This window comes from Monodon monoceros, unplaced genomic scaffold (genome assembly GCF_005190385.1).
Source record: "Monodon monoceros isolate NGI ecotype Baffin Bay Population unplaced genomic scaffold, NGI_Narwhal_1 Super_Scaffold_2, whole genome shotgun sequence".
In the NCBI taxonomy this organism is placed as follows: Eukaryota; Metazoa; Chordata; class Mammalia; order Artiodactyla; family Monodontidae; genus Monodon; species Monodon monoceros.
In genome coordinates this window covers 49,427,363-49,445,561 of record NW_021703776.1, presented here as the reverse complement: position 1 = coordinate 49,445,561, position 18,199 = coordinate 49,427,363, and the positions used below count along the sequence as shown (strand labels likewise).

At 38.7% G+C, this 18,199-nt stretch overlaps 1 protein-coding gene across 1 annotated transcript; it reads right to left on the bottom strand.

Annotated features, from left to right (window-relative positions):
* Positions 1-2,950: 2,950 nt before the first annotated feature.
* Positions 2,951-17,315, bottom strand: LOC114901345 (EF-hand calcium-binding domain-containing protein 1-like). The gene is given in 6 exon segments (XM_029233053.1): positions 2,951-3,157; positions 5,260-5,408; positions 7,844-7,921; positions 7,924-7,944; positions 8,888-9,095; positions 17,142-17,315. Coding segments are annotated over 6 exon segments (837 nt in total).
* Positions 17,316-18,199: the final 884 nt, after the last annotated feature.

Sequence of the window (18,199 nt, the reverse complement as noted above, 5' to 3'; positions counted from 1 at the left end):
CAGTGACTTTAGTTACATCTTATTGGCTAGAACTGGGCCCGTGGCTGTTCCTTATAGAGGAGTCTAGAATGTTGAATGTTTGGGTTTCCAACTTCTGTGGTTGAGGAAGCAAGAGAAAAGAGGGTTGTGAATGGCTGATTCACAATATGTGCCCCCAAATCTAAGGTTGTTGGTTAACTTAACAAATTAATTAATTAGTTTATCATTACTTATCATAGATGTTATTTTGATCCATACTTAATATTACAGAAATCATTCTTACTACCTCTCACACTGCAATCACTATATATACATTAATTGAAGCAAATATAGAAACTTTATAATATAAATATAGGCAACCAGGATCTGTTTCTGAATTTAATAATTTTGAGTAACTCACATTCAAAATCTAGAAGTCAGGATGTGTTGGAATGCCAGGGCTTCAAAATCAAGACAATTCTATAAAGCAAAAAAGTTAAACTATTAGAACAAAGCTAAAATTAGAAGCTTATATGCTTTAGTTAACTTCAAAGAGTAATTTACTTCATCTATGGCAGAAACAAATCAGTATTTGTAAATGCTAGACTTTTATTACCACTACTTTTAGCACATCCACATTTTTTTTTTTTCCTGGCAGTGCATCACATAATTGGAAATCCAAGTATGTCCAGGCTGTTTCCTTTTTTTTTTTTTTTTTTTTACTGATAACAATAACCTAAGGAGGCCCATACAAAATGGTGTCTGTTTTCCTCCCTGTCCTAAGGGCCTCTTGCCTAATGGATTGAATTTGAATATAAAGGTTAGGAAGTTCCACCTTCATTTATGACCTACTGATTCAAACTTGCTAGGAAGGCACTTAGTTGTGGATGGTATTAAAAGAAGCTGCAGGCAAGGTGTCTGTCTGGCTCTACCTTGTGAGGTAATTAATTAGATATATAGTTGACCTTTGAACAACACGGGGTTAGGGTTGCTGACCCTCCACACAGTCAAAAATCCACATATAACTTTACAGTCTGCCCTCCATATCTGCTGTTTTGTATCCTCAGATTCAACCAACCATGGATTATGCAGTACTGTAGTATGTATTTATTGAAAAAGAAATCCACATACAAGTGGACCCTCACAGTTCGAACCCGTGTTGTTCGAGGGTCAACTATACTTTTTGCTGCACTCAGTTAAAAAAATACATTAGTCACCTCAGCATAGAGTTGGAAAAAGCAAGTTTCTCTCTGGATCAGGCTTCGCAGATTTTAAGGTGCTGTGAATCTCCACCTGTTGTCTTATTAAAATGCAGACTCTGATGGTGGTGGCAGAGGCTGGTGGGTGGCCGAAATTGGGAGTTGTTTAATGGGTATAGAGTTTCAGTTGTGCAAGATGAGAAGAGTTCTCGAGATTGGTTGCACAATAGCATGAATGTACTTAACACTACTGAACTGTACACATAAAATTGGTTAAGAAGGTAAATGTTGGGCTTCCCTGGTGGCGCAGTGGTTGAGAGTCCGCCTGCCGATGCAGGGGACACGGGTTCGTGCCCCGGTCCGGGAGGATCCTACATGCCGCGGAGCGGCTGGGCCTGCGCGTCCGGAGCCTGTGCTCCGCAGCGGAGAGGCCACAACAGTGAGAGGCCCACGTACCGCAAAAAAAAAAAAAGAATAAGGTAAATGTTATGATAGGTGTATTTTACCCCAATACAGCAGAAATTAGCACAACATTGTAAATCAACTATACTTCAATTAAAAAAAAATTTCTCTGATAGCCCTAAAGGGAGGAGCTCCTAAGTGGGTTCTGTGTTCTTGAGTGGATTCCTGATCTGTGACTGTGTGAAGGCCAGCCCTCCTTGTCCCTGCCAGCATACACAAAATTTGACCACAATGAGAGAAAAAATAAACCTTTCTGTGTCAAGCACTTAAAACAAAAACAAAAACAAAACCTCTGATTCAGCTGGTTTGAGGTGGGGTCCAAGATTCTGCATTTCTCACAAGTTCCTAGGTGATACCATTGCAGCTGGTACACAGACTACACTTCGAATAGTAAGGCTCTAGATAACTGGCTTACAGATGAACACTTGGGGAGCAGCTGAAGAACCATTGGTGTTCCATCTGAACCTAAGTAATTACTCCAATCCAGTCCATTATTCTGAACTCTTTCACCCATCAGGTTCCCAGACAAAATTAAAATGTGAGAATAAACGACAACGGGACAAGTTAGATGAGCTGAGATAGCTAAGGACAGCTTAACAGTATGCAAATTCATCCACAAAATCACCATCTAAATTACTGCAGAGAATAAAAAGTTTCTTCCTACATCACATGTTTGCAAAGCACAGTTGGTCAAAGGAAGAATTAAAAAAGGAAATGTTGGCTTCCCTGGTGGCGCAGTGGTTAAGAGTCCGCCTGCTGATGCAGGGGACGCGGGTTTGTGCCCCGGTCCGGGAACATCCCACATGCCGTGGAGCGGCTGGGCCGGTGAGCCATGGCAGCTGAGCCTGCGCTCCGCAATGGGAGAGGCCACAGTAGTGAGAGGCCTGCGTACCGCAAAAAAAAAAAAAGTTAATGTTAATAAGTGAAATTAATTATCAGGCTGACTCTTCTGGCTCAGAAAACCTTTGTCATATTCATACTCGAAAATCCTTCATGAGCACAAATAAAATACTATAAAGTACTATACGTGTCCAAAATTTTAAAAGCTTAATTTATTCTCATTGTTTGACAATAAAGAAGAGAAAGAGATCAAGTTTTCTCCTAGCAGTTTATGGTGGGTACTTGCTGAATCCACTCTGTATTTACTGTTCTATCCCTTAAGCAAGCCAATATACCTCGGGTTTTTTTGGGGAAAATATTTACAGGAAATTAGGAATTGTGTATGGCTAAGGTGGTTACAAGCTCAAAAAAGGTCTTGAATATAATTAGTCACTACTGTCTTGGGTCCCAACTGTTAGGATGGGGCTGAGATCTTCATGGTTGCCCAAACTTCAGTAGTGTGTTGAAGTCCTACAGAGGTAAGTGTCTAGCAAGTATTTCTTTTCTGATCCTTTGAAATTTTCCCTCAACCAGTTTGGCTGCTGGCACTGTACCTTTGCTTCTGGTAAACATGGTCCAAACACTTCCAACAAAAGTTCATCTTCTTTCATTGCTTTTTCAAAGTCTGCAAAAGATACCTTGCCATCACTGTCATAATCCTAGAGAGGAGATAATTTCTTGATAAATGATAGTTTTAAATTTTGCATGGAAAATAACTGTCTAGAATAAAAGATTTTACCAAGTCAAACTGTAAGTTCACACTTCTGTAGGCACTGCTTACACAAATCAAAAGGTACTAATTTATGGAGGCCACTTACTTTGTTCCTATTAGTCTAATAGGCATACCTGGTATGAACTGAATGTTTGTCTCTCCCCACCTCCCAAGTTCATGTCTTAAAAGCTCTAACCCCTGCAATATGATGATATTTGGAGGTAGGGGACTTCAGGAGGTAAATTAGATTTAGATGAGGTCATGAAGATAGGGCCCCATCATGTTATTAGTGTCTTTGTGAGTAGAGAAAGACCAAAGCTCCCTCTCTCTGCCATGTGAGGCCACATTGAGGAGGTGGCTGTCAGCAAGGCAGGAAGAGAGCCCTCAGTGAGGAAGTGAATCTGCTGGCACCTTAATCTTGGACATCCCAGTTTCTAGAATTGTGAGAAATAAATTCCAGTTGTTTAAGCCAGCCAGTCTATATTTTGTTACAGCAGCCCAAACAGGCTAAGATACCTGAATTACCTTAGACATATAAAAACCCTGTCCCTAACGGACTTATACCCTAATTGGGGAAATAAGACAGAAAATTAAAGGAAGCCCATTATAATACTTTTGTGATAAAATAAGTGCCAAAGATTTTTAAGCTTAATTTTTAGCTTTGTTTCTCAAAGGATCTCTTACTTGAGATAAGGATATAATGTAAAAAGTATAAAAGTGAAGTTGCTTAATAAGGAGCAAGGCACTGAGAGAACAGTAACAATTCAAGATGGACTAGGGTCATGAGAAGAAGCTTGCAGATTACTGTTAGGCCGTTAGGGATGTTTGGGATCTAGATAGGTGGAGAGGTGTCAGGAGGAAATGCAGACGAATGGCCCAACATGGATTATGACAGTAAGCAGGAATGCAAGTCAGGAAGAAGACAGACCAGCCTGGAATGGAGTATTCATGACAGGGACTATGGAAGATTAAATCATGGAGGGAGCATATGTGTAGATTATGAATACCTTTAACTGCTTAATCCAATTTGGATTTGATTTAATGGGTCCTTGTTTTTTCACTTCTGGGCATAACTAAATCAGGGTTGCTGAGAGTCTAGTTTAAAGAAAGGTTTGAATAATTTTCAGAAAAAGATTCACTCCATAACTTTCTTTCAAAAGAAGAAGGGGGTGGGTGTGGTAGTGGGAAGCATACTGTCTCTCAAGAAGTCTACCCTCAGCCTTAGCCATGGCTCTTAAGTATTTCTAATGGAAGAGGACATCCTGAAGTCTGTGTTAGCTGAATCTGAGACTCGGCAGACCTCATCATCTGTTACTTTCCTGAGCTCCAAAGTAATGGAGGTGAGCTGGGCCCGGGCCGCCTTAGAGTCATAAACCTTCACTGGTATCCAGTTTAGGGTCACAGTAAGAAAAAGAGAGAGATCACTATGTCCATAATAAAGAGGTATTATTAGTTTCACTGAAAGATGAATTCTGCACCTCATTTTCTATCATGACCTTGTATAAACCTATCTGCACTTCAGTTTTCTCATCTGCAAAGTAGAGATAATGATTTCAACTTCATAGAGTTGTTCTGAGGATAAAATGAGTTCATATATTAAAGTTCTGTGATGGGCTTGGCATATAGTAAACAATTTATAAGGGACAACTATTTTTATTATGTTATTACTGTATAATGAGTGTTTAGATGGATTAGAGAGCAAAAGTCATGAAGACAGACTACATTTGCATCCAATTTTAAAAGAACTGAATCTGTCACCCCACTTCCCAAATAATGAGGTTTTACTGATAGTAAAATATTTTAAAATAATAAAATTAACATTCATTTAATGTAGTGATTCATTTAATCACCCAGGCATTCCATAAACATTTTTTAAGTAGCCACTATCAGCCAGGCACTGTTCTAGGCAATGGATAGAGCAGAGAACAAACTCCTGCCCTCACAATGGTTACGTTCATTATGTAGGGAAATAAATCATTTCTTCATCTTTAGCTTTATCTAACATCCATTTGATTAGATATAATGAATTACAGTTTTTTTTATTCTTACCATTTTCTTCAGTGTTATATCCACCAACTCGTTTATTCCTTCATCAGTCTCTTCTTCAGGTGACTGTTGGTGTAGACTGTTCAACATGTCAAACGTTTTCTCTCGAGAAATGTACCCATCACCATTGAAACAGTAAACTTCAAAACAGACTTTTTAAAGCATACGAAATTTAAAGACTTGGATAAGAACAGTTAAAATGTCATTAGTCTTCTCCTTAGTTATTTCAATATGTAATTAAAGAAGGATAAAAACAATTTATACAACCTATATTCTACATAGTGGAGGAATTTTATAAATCTTTCCACAAGATTAAATACCCCTGGAGATATGAAAAGAAAGAATTTACACATACATATATAGTGCATATATATATATATACACACATATACATATAAATATGTGTGTATCTTAATGTTATAATGTCCTTCTTACATAGAGTGCAAAAACTAATGTGTACACTTCACTATATCATTGACAAAGAACATTTTTCAATATATTTGGGTAGTGAGTCTGTCATTTCCTTGGGGTCTACTCATCTGCATTATCCAAAATGATCCATCTCTCCCTAGAGAGTGATTTCCATGACTTCCATTGCACTGTGTAAGCACTATTACAGTTCACTCATTCATCCCACAGATGACCTTACTCAGGTCCTGGGAATATAACAGTGAAGGAGTTCTTGTGGAGTTTGTAATCTAGTTAAACGTTTTAGGACAGGAAGGAAGGGAGGGAGGGAGGGAGGGAGGGAGGGAGGGAGGGAGAGAGAGCAGGAGAAAAATAGGAAGGGACGAAGCGGGGGAGAAAAAAAACCAGGTATAAAATTCCAAAGCATCAGATTAATTCTGTCTTTTGTTGCATTTCTCCAATATATAGCATATATGAGTTTGTGACACAACCCTACTAGAAGTAGTATTTTCCCCAAATTAACATATCTTGAAATGTATATGAAACATTTTTAGGAAGTGGGATTAGAGGAGGAAAAAATTCTTGATAGTGTGATGCTATTCAATCATGTCTAGCTGCATTATGTCACGACCACTTTCACAAGAATTTACAACCACGAAACTTAACTTTTCATTTCTCAGTGAGACTTTTGTATAAGAACACTGCAACTATAAGAAACTTAAGTGACAACTATATATACGTGTTATCCCGTGAAAAATTAGATTGGAGAAAAGTGGGGGAAGAAAAGCACATAATGTTGTAAGGAGAAAAAAAAGAATTATGTAATGTATGCCAATTATACTTCAATTTTTTAAAAAAGCAAAAAAAAAAAGAAAAGAAAAAAAGGAACCCCCCCACAAAACAGAGAAACAAAAAAGTCATAAATGTCAAATAAAGTTGGTGAGTTTTTAAAATGTTACTATCATTTTTGAAATGTGTGTTTAATTTAGAGATCTTTTGAACATCCCAAATCCAAATTCAAGTGGAAGAACAAGAAGGGAAAAAAATTTCCTTATATACTCAGAACTCTGCATTCTTTTCTTAAGTAATTTGACACTTTAAGCAATTTGCTCCCTTGAAAACTGCTACTTAAAATTGTTCCTATTCTCTTTCCAGGGTTTCACACCCCAAATCCTGGCACAGGAGGTGTAAAACACAGAAAATATACGTCACATCAATGTAAAGGGTGAGGTGAGGCCAGAGCTGTTCCTACAAAATTGTGAACTGGGAGATCTTTGTCTTTGGAATCCCTGGTCCTTTTCTGTAGGAAACTCCCTTTATAACCCTCCTTCCTCTGGGCTTTCACTGTCTCAGCCTTCTTTCCTCTTTCACTGTCTCAGCCTTCTTTCCTCTCTTTTTAGTCTAACACTAGAGTATTGGTGTCTGCGGGTTGTGTGTTTTATCGTGTTTTGTGTCAATCCCTCACATTTTCTCTGATGGAAAGACAAGGAATAGCCTCACTGTGAACTATATGCTGCCCCATATTCAAGGCCATTTTCTGCTGAGCCCAGAGGCAGCCCCAGAAACCTCAGCCTTGCCAGCTGATCAGAGTTGGCACATGTCCTGAACTTCAGTTGCTGTCCTTCGCCTGGGCCTTAAGCCAAAGAGCCATCCTGGTGACACTGGGGCATTACAGAACTAGTGAAGGAAGTGTTTGGAGACTCCGGATCTAGGGACTCTCCTATAAAATAGGCCACCCATTTCATCTGTGTTTTGTTTTTGTTTTTTTAACTCTCATGAACTATTTTTGCAAGGGAGATATAGAGAACAAAGAATTTATATTAAAAAAATATTTAGGAACTTTGCTGGTGGCGCAGTGGTTGAGGGTCCGCCTGCCAATGCAGGGGACACGCCACAATTACTGAGCCTGTGCTCTAGAGCCCACCAGCCACAACTACTGAGCCCGTGTGTCACAACTGAAGCCCACGTGCCTAGAGCCCATGCCCCGCAACAAAGAGAGACCACCGCAATGAGAAACCCACGTACAACAGTGAAGAGTGGCCCCTGCTCAGCACAACTAGAGAAAGCCCACGAGCAGCAACGAAGACCCAACGCAGCCAAAAATAAATAAATATAAGGATTAACTAATATAAAATTGACAATATATATTACTAAGTTAATAATAACATAGAAATCTTACACTTCAGCTTTTCTTCAAAAGTCCCTCAAAGAAACACTGATAATCCTTTAACACACTCTTTTACATTTATGTAGTTATGTCTTTGTCAAATGCAAAAAATACTGAAGGAAAAAGAACGTGTAAGTGTATTGTAATTTATAGCTATTTTATAATTCAAGAGTATTATGAAGAGATTAAAAAAATCTTTCCTCCCAAAATGAGGGGGAAAAAAGTTTTTGACACAATCTTTCTTTAAAGAGTCAAAATTACTGGAAATGTATTTCCAACAGATTTTTATAGAAAGAAGCCATTCTCCTCCATGGTCAATTATGAGCTTCACTTGTGATGTTTTGTACAGTTACTATCAGCAAAAAAAGACCAACAGTAGAGATAATCAATGTGATAATTTTTATTCTAAAGTGTGGCAAAATCCTGTTGTAAAGAATTTGTATAATACCTAAAGATAAATTACCAAAATAACACATTTTTTAAATTACCAGTGAAATCTTAGAATTATCCTATAAAATATTATTGACTCTTTTGGGGGTGATGGATATATTAATTATTTTCATTATGGTTATGGTTTCAATGGTGTATACATACATCAAGACATATCAAGTTGAACACTAAAAATCTGTTAGTGAAACTGACTGGATCACATTAAATTTCCTATTCTGAAAATAAAATTGTTTCATTGATTTTTTTCAATATAATGAGTAATTCTCATTTTTTTTGTGCTGAAGAAGTAAATAATTTACATGTCTACACAGCATATGACTCCAAAGACAATTGAAACCACAAGCTTATCTTTTTTTAAAAAATCAATACTGCTAGCTTATTTAGGTCATTACTGGTTCTTTCTCAAAGTGGTATAGCTATGAAATATGAAATTCTGAGTGAGTTTATATTAAAAACCATCCTCACAATCAAATCAAATTTACTGTTTTAAATTGGTAGCACTACCAGAATCGTCTTTCTAATTCTGGTATTAACATATATATATAAATAAATATATACATATTTGTCATCTCAGCTTGGCCCATTTCAGTCTCCATGACTTCTTACCCCTATTCATTAGCATATCATCAGTCATTCCAAATATGCTGTGCAGGATGGCTCGAAATGTGTTATGATCTAGTCCAGTGTTATCAAGTCTTACAACAGCTCTTTCCACCAAGCAGTGAAAAATTCTTATGAGACACTCTACTTCACTTTTTTTTTTACTGTAAAATGAAAATACAAATAAATACAACTTAGATTTAACCACTGAGTTCTCCAACCCAGTTAAATATATTTTATTAAGCAGCTATTTTGTTCCTATGATTCTAGATGCTCTAGTGATTTTAAAAAGTGTGACAGGGACTTCCTTGGTGGTGCAGTGGTTAAGAATCCGCCTGCCAATGCAGGGGACACGGGTTCGATCCCTGCTCTGGAAAGATCCCACATGCCCGCGCACCTAGAGCTCGTGCTCCGCAACGAGAAGCCACTGCGATGAGAGGCCCGCGCACCGCAACGGAGTAGCCCCTGCTCACCACAGCTAGAGAAAGCCTGCGCAGCACTGAAGACCCAACACAGCCAAAAAAAGAAAAGTATGACATGGACTTGCTACTTAAGAGCTCACACAATCAAGACAGGCTTTACTTAGAACTCTAATAAGACAGTATATAAATAATAAATTATGTGGTATAACACTCACCACTATAGACATATAAAGAGGAATCAGTATGGGAAAGAAGAGTTGTGCTTTTTTCAGGGGAGTAGACTTCGAAATGGGGCTTGAAGAATGTATAGTATTTATACAGGAAGGAATGTATTGAAGGTGGTAAAGAAGTGGAGACTTCCAGGAAGAGGAATAACATGAGTAAAGGAAAGAGGAAGAATTGGGGTTGAGGTAGAACATGTTTCATTGGGAGCACAGCAAGTAGGGAAGAAGTGAAAAGCAAGATTGAGGAGGACAGGCTGACGGTAGAGGGCCTTGAATACCTAGTCAGAGGATTAACATTTATTTTATTGGAGCAGGGTTTCTCATGGTGTCACCTTTGGACCCTCTGCGTCAAAATCATCCCCCCTCAGGGCTTGTTAAATATGCAGATTATCAGGCCTTGCCCCAGACCTCCTAAATCAGAATTGCCAACAGTGGGCCTAGGGGTTAGCTTTGAAACAAGAGCTCAGCTGATTCTTCTATGCTCTAAGGGCTGAGGAGTGGTTTAAGAAACATCTGGTGAAGTTGTATTGAAGGGGAAAACTGGAAGCATAGAAGCCAGGCTTGGAGTGATAGGGCTTTGGCTAGGGAGGTGGAAATGAAGTCAGAAAGCAGGTAGGGAGCCTGAGATGCTGCTTAAGCAGCACACAGTGATTCTAATGCACTGTCAGGACTGAAAACCAAGGGATTAGGCTTCGTGGCTTGGCTAGACTTAAGTATCTGGGTTCCACTTCCATTTCTTATCCTATATAGCGGACTTTGGACAATTCAGCTTGTTTATGCCTCAAGTCCTCAACTATAAAATTTGGGTATTATCCTAGATGATCTCTGAGATTCCTTCAGGTTCTAAAAGTCTGATTCTATGAATTAAAGATTATTTGAGAGAACTAAAAGAGTTAGGACGGAAAGCTGGTTATTATTACTATTTTTTCTCTTCCTTTTCCTCCCTCCCTTTTTTTTGGCGGGGGGGGGGAGGTGGGGGCAAAGACATATTTTTAGATTTTTTTCTTTGAGATGATTTCAAGTTACCCATCCAAAACCAATGAGAACCCCTAGCAAATATGCGGTTTACATTAGGGTTTCTAATATGGTCAGAGAATTACTTGACTCTTCGGGTAATGTTTGATAAATCTATAGAATAAGCGATTACAAAGGTACCTAGTAATATAATTTTATGAACTGAATTAGATTCTCAGGCTTCACACATAGCTCCAAATTTGACATAAAGGTAATTTTTATCCATCGAATAAGCATTTATTAAGGGCCTGCCATGAACCAGGCAATGAATACACCATGGTTCCTGCCCTCAAAGTTATTACACTTTGGTCAAGAGATAAAAGTGCAATGAAGTATCACAAACACTAGGCTTGATGGTGTTTGGTAGTGACCCAAAGAAAGGCATCATCAACAGGGGGGAGGCGATAAGAGATTAAGAAGGGGCTCCAGGAAGAGGTGTCACTTGAGCTAAAGCCATCAAAGGAGTAAGTATTTGCTAGAGGAGGCAGCTTGAAGGCAGGGAGGCATGTTCGGAGAGCCACAAAGTTTGGTGTGGCCAGGTGGCAGAATTGTTTGACTTTACGAGGGGCTTACTGAAAAATTTTGGCTGGCAAGTTAACAGGATCAGATTTGCATTTAAGGAAGATCACTTTGGCAGTAGATTCTTGAAACTACCTTACGAATGGCGAACCCAGATGTGACAGGTTGTATTTTCCCAAAGACGATTTTAACAATCTATCCCATCTCATATGCTCTTCTTACGATAGACTTTTGATACCCCTCCTTTAGAAAGATGGGGTTTGTGTCTCCTTCACTTGAAACTAGGAGAATTTTTGACTATTTTAACCAAGAGTATGGTGGAAATAAAGCAATGTGACTTTTCAAGACTTGGTCATAGAAGGGGGTGCTCTGAGGACAAAAACTTGGAAAGTGTTTTTTTTTCTTTTATGGAATATGAAGAAAAAAGACCTCAGGTGTGGACACATTGTATGGAGTGCATAGTATATTAATGCTTTCCTGAAACTAGCCCTGCTCAACTCTGATGGAGAATCAACATCTGAGTGCAACAGCATTGTGAAAATGGATCCCCGAAGAAAGCGAGGTTTCAGAGTCAGCAGCTGCTCTGGGTTAAATACTGACAAGTCATCAAACAAAACAATCAAGGATTTTAGACATAATCTGCAGAAGCTAGCAAATTTTTCTGAGTTTTATCCATACAGCTCACATTTCATTATATCTAAAGACCTTACACATGTGGTCAAGGAACCACTGTAAATGATACTTGAGAATTTGTGGGTAATGAGAATGGTGTTGATATGTTAGAGATTGGCCCGTGTTATTTATTAAACTTTTTAGCTTGGAATAATTTTAATTTACGTAAGAGATGCAATAGTAGGGTTCTCCGCTGTTTCTCCCTGTTAACATCTTATGTTAACACCATAACCATGGTGCATTTGTCAAAACTAAAACACTGGGCTTCCCTGGTGGCACAGTGGTTAAGAATCTGTCTGCCAATGCAGGGGACATGGGTTCGAGCCCTGGTCTGGGAAGATCCCACATGCCGCGGAGCAACTAAGCCCATGCACCACAACTACTGAGCCTGCGCTCTAGAGCCCGTGAGCCCCAAATACTGAGCCCTCGTGCCACAACTACTGAAGCCTGCGCGCCTAGAGCCAGTGCTCTGCAACAAGAGAAGCCACCGCAATGAGAAGCCCGTGCACACTGCAACGAAGAGTAGCCCCCGCTCACCGCAACTAGAGAAAGCCTGTGCGCAGCAACGAAGACCCAACACAGCCAAAAATAAATAAGTTAAAAACAAAACAAAACAAAAAAAACTAAAACACTAACGTTGTCACATTATTATTAACTAAATTACAGATTTTACCAGTTTTTCCACTAATGTCCTTTTTTTTGTTCTAGGATCCTATCCAGGATCCATTTGGTTGTCATGTCTCCACCAACCTGTGAGTTTTCAGTCTTAATCCTTTTTATGACCTTGACATTTTTTATTTTGCATAAGTTCAATTTAGGTTTGCCTAACGTTTTCCTCATTAGACTGTTTTGGGAAAGAATACTACAAGTGCTGTTCTTGTCATGTATCAGGAGATACATGGTATTATCAATAACATGACCAACCACTGCTGATAACCTCGATCACTCGGTTAAGTGAGTCTACAGGTTTCTCCACTGAATCTATTGATACTACTTTCCCTTTCCATCACCTATTCTTTAGAAGCCAGTCTCTCAAGGTAAAGGGAATTAAGTTCCACTTCTTAGGAAAGTATTTATACTATTAATTTATTCTAAGGAAGATTTGTCTCTTTTCCATTTATTTATTCAATTCTTTCAGTATGCAGTCACATATATTTATTTTAGACCAATACTGTGCTACTAATTTTGCTGCCCAAATTGTTTCAGCTTTGGCCATTGGGATTTTTCAAGTTGACTCCTCTTTCACATACCGTCATCCTTTTGCTTTTGCAACACTGCCTTGCTTTCTGGCACTACTTGCCAGACTCATCTTGTATTATCCCTGCGTGAGATAACAGGAAAAAAAAAAATAGGTCTCTGCCCTTGGTTCCCGGCACAGAGCTCCTTAATCCCTTAGCCATTTCCTTGTTGATAGCAATGTCTTTTGTTCTAATGAGGTGACTGTTGGTTGTTCCTGGACGGGAGCTGGTCACCAGAAAAACCAAGCTATGTTCAAAAGCTTGGAACTTTTAGTCCTGCCCCCACCCCTTCTCCAGAGGGGGGCTGGAAATTGAGTTAATGATCTATCATGCCTATGTGATAAAGCCTCCATCAAAATCCCCAAAGAATGGGGTTCGGGGAGCTTCTGGGTTGGTGACCACACAAAGGTGCCTGGAGAGAGCCTGGAAACTACACCCCGTACCACATACCTTGCCCTATGCATCTCTTCCATCTGGCTATTCCCAATTATATCCTTTTACAATAAATTGGTAATCTAGAGAGTAAACTGCTTTCCTGAGTTCCGTAAGCTGCTCCAGCAAACTAATTGAACACAAGGAGGGGGTCGTGGGAACCTCTGATTGATAGCCAGTTGGTCAGAAGCACAGGTAACAACCTGGACTTGTGATTGGCATCTGGTGAGAAGCAGTCTTGTAGGACTGAACTCTTAACCGGTAGAACCCGACACTCTCCAAGTAGTGTCAGAATTGAGTTAAATTGTAGGGACACCCAGCTGATGTCACAGAGAACTGTTTGCTGGGAGAAACCCCCACACAGTTGGAGAACTGTGAGTATGGTAGTAGTGTTAAAGCAGGAGTAGTGTAGGTTTTTCCTTTATGCTCTGTTCAGCTATTTTTTCAAGGAAATCTGGTTCTCTTATTAGTTTGGTATTTAGAAACCAAGGTCTAGTCACTGGGTATGCTAATCACTATTGGGGTGCTAATATTTCTAAGCCTGTTTAGTAGACATAGCTAGGAAATATGTACGTACACTAACCTACGTATGCACACATCGTGGCCCATGTTAGGTCTCACAAATACAGAAAAAGCCAAATACTGGACTAATGGGCCCTTAGGTGGTCCTGGGCTGAGTCCTAAAGGAGATGATCAGTTGTATTAAAAACTCATGAGTGCTCAGAAAAGACAGGCTCATGAATTCACAAGGTCAAATCATACTACATTTAACTATTTCCTCTACTTGATAAGAATGGATCAGAGAAATGCAGTTCACAAAATACTTGGGATTTTAGCAAAATCTCTTATTCTTATGTGAATAACTATTCAGTAACCAGTAGTGCCTAGTACAGTGGAAGGCTCTCGATACATGTTTGCTAAATAAATGATAAGCAATCACTTGTAAACTGGAGAAGTTAAGGAATACGCTGGATGAGAGTCAAGCTCCAGAGTGACATTGAGAAGCCAAAATGATCAGTTGAATCAAACCACATGAAATTACTAGGAATAATTTTAAAGTTCTTCGCTTATCTTTAAAAAAGTTCGTTAATGTACCTAAGTATAAAAATGACAATCTGTGTGAAAAAGACTGGGTCAATTCCCAACTCACCATCAATCAAACTGGGACTGACATTTGGCTGACAGAACTGAAGTTTCAAGTGGAAAAGACAATTCTGATCAGGACTCTCAAACTTCAGTGTCTAAGAACACACAGAGCTAACAATCTGGACGCCTGGCCCCACTTCCAGAGATTATTTTTTTACTATACTAAGGGTGGTACTCCAGGATCTACATCTTCAGTATAAACCTTTAGGTGATTCTGATGGTGGAAATATTCCTACCATACTACAAATAAGAGGTATGTGGCCAGTGTCAACTACAGAATTTGTGGGACCAATGCAAAATGAAAATGCAGGCCCCTTATTTAAAAAATTAAAGTCAGTGTTAGCAGAGCATTAAACTAAGCATGCGGCCCTATGAGAACACATAGGTTACAAACACCATGAAGCCATGTACTATACCCTGAGGTAATTATCTGCCTCTCCCACCAGATTAGGGCTATTATTTGGAACAGGAAATAGATTTATTTGCATGACTCCAGAGCAGCATTGTCTAACAGAACTTTCCGAGATGATGGAAATATTCTGTCTGTGCTGTCCAATTTGGTAGCCACAACCCACATGTGGCTGCTAAGCCCTGAAAAATGGTTTGTGTGACCAAAACTGGATTTTAAGTTCTACCTAATTTTAAGTTACATTTGAATAGTCAAATGTAGCTACTGGACTGAGGATAAACCGGCTGAGGATCTGAGAGGAGAGTATGCAATGGTAGTGGCTTGGACTGAAAGAGGCCATGTGGCACATGAGGGACTAACAAGAAGCTCTAAAGCAAAGCCCAGGAAAAATCACGTCAACTTTCTGCCACACAGAGCAATTATTAGAACTTTGTACACCAAGAGAAATACAGACAGGCCCTTCTTGAGAAGGTCAAGGCAGCACTAGCTTTTTAGTCCTTCCCTCTCCTACCCATTAATAAACAAATTCTAGTCATGAGAGGACCAGTGTCTATCCTGGTCTCAACTAGAAGGACTCAAGAACTAAACTGATTTGGACAAATTTTAATAGTCCCCTTACTATGGGAAAACACTGTACAGAAAGACCATGAGGGACTATAATGCTGATCAGTAGGATTAATTTGAAAAACACTGAGTGCAGATTCTGCATCAGACTAGCTTGGCCTCAACAAGAAAAGTCCACTGTTAGTTTTACACAAACAATCTAAGACGAGGTTTCCTCACCTGAAAACATGGATAACATCCCCTTCCTCACTGGGTTTGTTCTGAGAATAAAGATGATGAACATAAACCATTTTGCACTGTCTTGCCAATGAAGAGCTCAATAAACATCAGCTGTTAGAAATCTAGTAATCTGGCTATACTGGTCAATAGCTATGTTTCAGTATTTAGGGCCTGAACTTTCAACAATAACTTAAGAATCAGTTAAGTGTCAAAAACTTTGGAAAAAGAAAGGAATGCAACTTATTCCTTTTTTCAAACAGCTATAAGTTATCTTCTTTGTAGAAGACTATAAGGGATATGGGTCTCATCAAGTATTACATACTCATATCTACAGACTATTTCAGAAACTGCTTTCAAATAACAAATAACGGTATTAAACACACATATGGGTAGCAGACACTGCTAAAAATAATTTCATTAGGATGGGGAGAGGAGTCAGATTTTTAAAGCATGCAAAATTTCCTTTTGAATGTTATAAAACTCAGGCTGTTAAGAAAGTAGCACATGACAGCAGGCATTTCTTACTATATTCAATATTGGCTAAATCTGCCGGATGGATTTTAAAGGGTAGTATAACAGCACGATGGGAAAACAGGGCCCAGAAGTGCTTGAGGAGCTTAGATCATTTAAAATCCAACTGAGAAAAGAAAAAACTGAATTATGTCCACAATGAGATTCTCAGACAAGGTGGTGACTATCCTGCCAAGGTCACACAATGGAAAATGGAAGCACCCAATAATGAGGCTGTAAAGCCAGCTGAAATAAAAGTAATTTCCTTAAAGTATAAAAACAAATTCTTAGAATTATCAGTCAGGATTGCTTGTGGCCAGGCTTGAGAAACAAAGATTCACAAGATTACTTTTTAAGGTCTGGCAGGGCAAGGATTCCTAAAAAAATCTGTTAAATTAGCTTAGCTTTAATAAACACTTGCCATGTGCAAAAGCACCATATTTCTTCAACATTTGAACTATCTTATGTATCTCTATCAATACTGTGAAGTACAGCAATCAACTGCCTCTATGGCTTTTGTGCCAGAGAACTCAGGGAAGTTGCCTAAGTACACCTTTATACTTTGGAATCTCTGGTTAAATTTCAGACCATTAATAAAATGGCTGATAATCCTTTAGCGTTTATGATGTCATGTAAATTCTCATGCTAGTCTTCCCACGTATGCAGTATATTTTAGGACATCTGATGATTAAAATATTTTCAGTGTAAGTGCAGGGATAATCATTCACTTGCTAACTATTTTTTTTAAATGGCCAAAATATTAGATAGAAAATAGAGCAACTCTACTTCTGGGGTTACAAAGCACTTGTTAAGGTCCAACTAGTATGTCTACCAACGTTTCTATTTGATTGAATATGTTCAGGCAGTGCTGGATATTTGGTCAGTACTTACAGCTGTTGACAGTATTACTGATGGATTCCGTTTCTTCAGAACCTTCTGGTCCATGTCAAGTGTGGCTTCAACACAATGCAGACTTCTCAGATAGCCTAATTCCAAGCCTGGGTGTCCTGGGTTGCCACTGATTCCACAGTGCACCACTCCATACCCAGCACAGAACGTGACCATGGCAACATTCCAGCAACCAAACACAGAAGGTTCTCAAGTAATTGGAAAAATATGCAACAATGATTGTTACCACTCAGTATAAATGCAGTGATTTCATTAATGATGTGATCTGAAATATTACAGCAATTCCAACATTTATCTCTTCTTTGGGGCTAAACACCATTTAAAGTGGTATTTGATATTATTACCACTTATACTTCTTGAGCACAAATTCTAGAGTTGAAAATGTTTACGGATGAACACATAATAACTAAGTAAGACTATAAAGACCTGATTCTTTAAGTAGAAATAAAATAACTTCTCAGGCTACGAAGAGCTCCTTCAAAGGTTATAACCTCCTTTGAAAACTCTAACCAAGCACCTTCTCATAATAAGCAAACAAAGGCCTCAATCTGGGAGTTTCTAGAGAAATGTAAAACCCCTCACGTTTACCCCTCCAACTTATCTGACTGACTGGTTAGGAAAACATGGTATGATTATGCCAAAGCTGGGCAAGATGGCAACTGTTCTCATGTCCATTGTCAAATCCTGGTATAAAGAACAAACATCTTCTTGTGTATGTCTGCTGGCCTTCACTGTGGCAAGGCAAAAAAAAAAGTACAAAAATGATTTTTAGAATTTAGGACACTGTACTCTTACTAAATTTTAAATAACACATAAAAACAAATTTTAAAATAAGGCAAATACAACTGGGGGAAAAAAAAAGTTTCCCCAAACGTTTAAGGAAATACCAAACGTTCATAGATTTTAAGTTGAAAACTGACAATTTTTAATAACTGTTCTTAGTGGCTAGTCTATTGTTCTCTGTAAAATTAAAGAAAATTAGGCAATAGGCTTTTAACACATCTTGACTGGAGGAATACGAATCTATACTCTGGATAAAA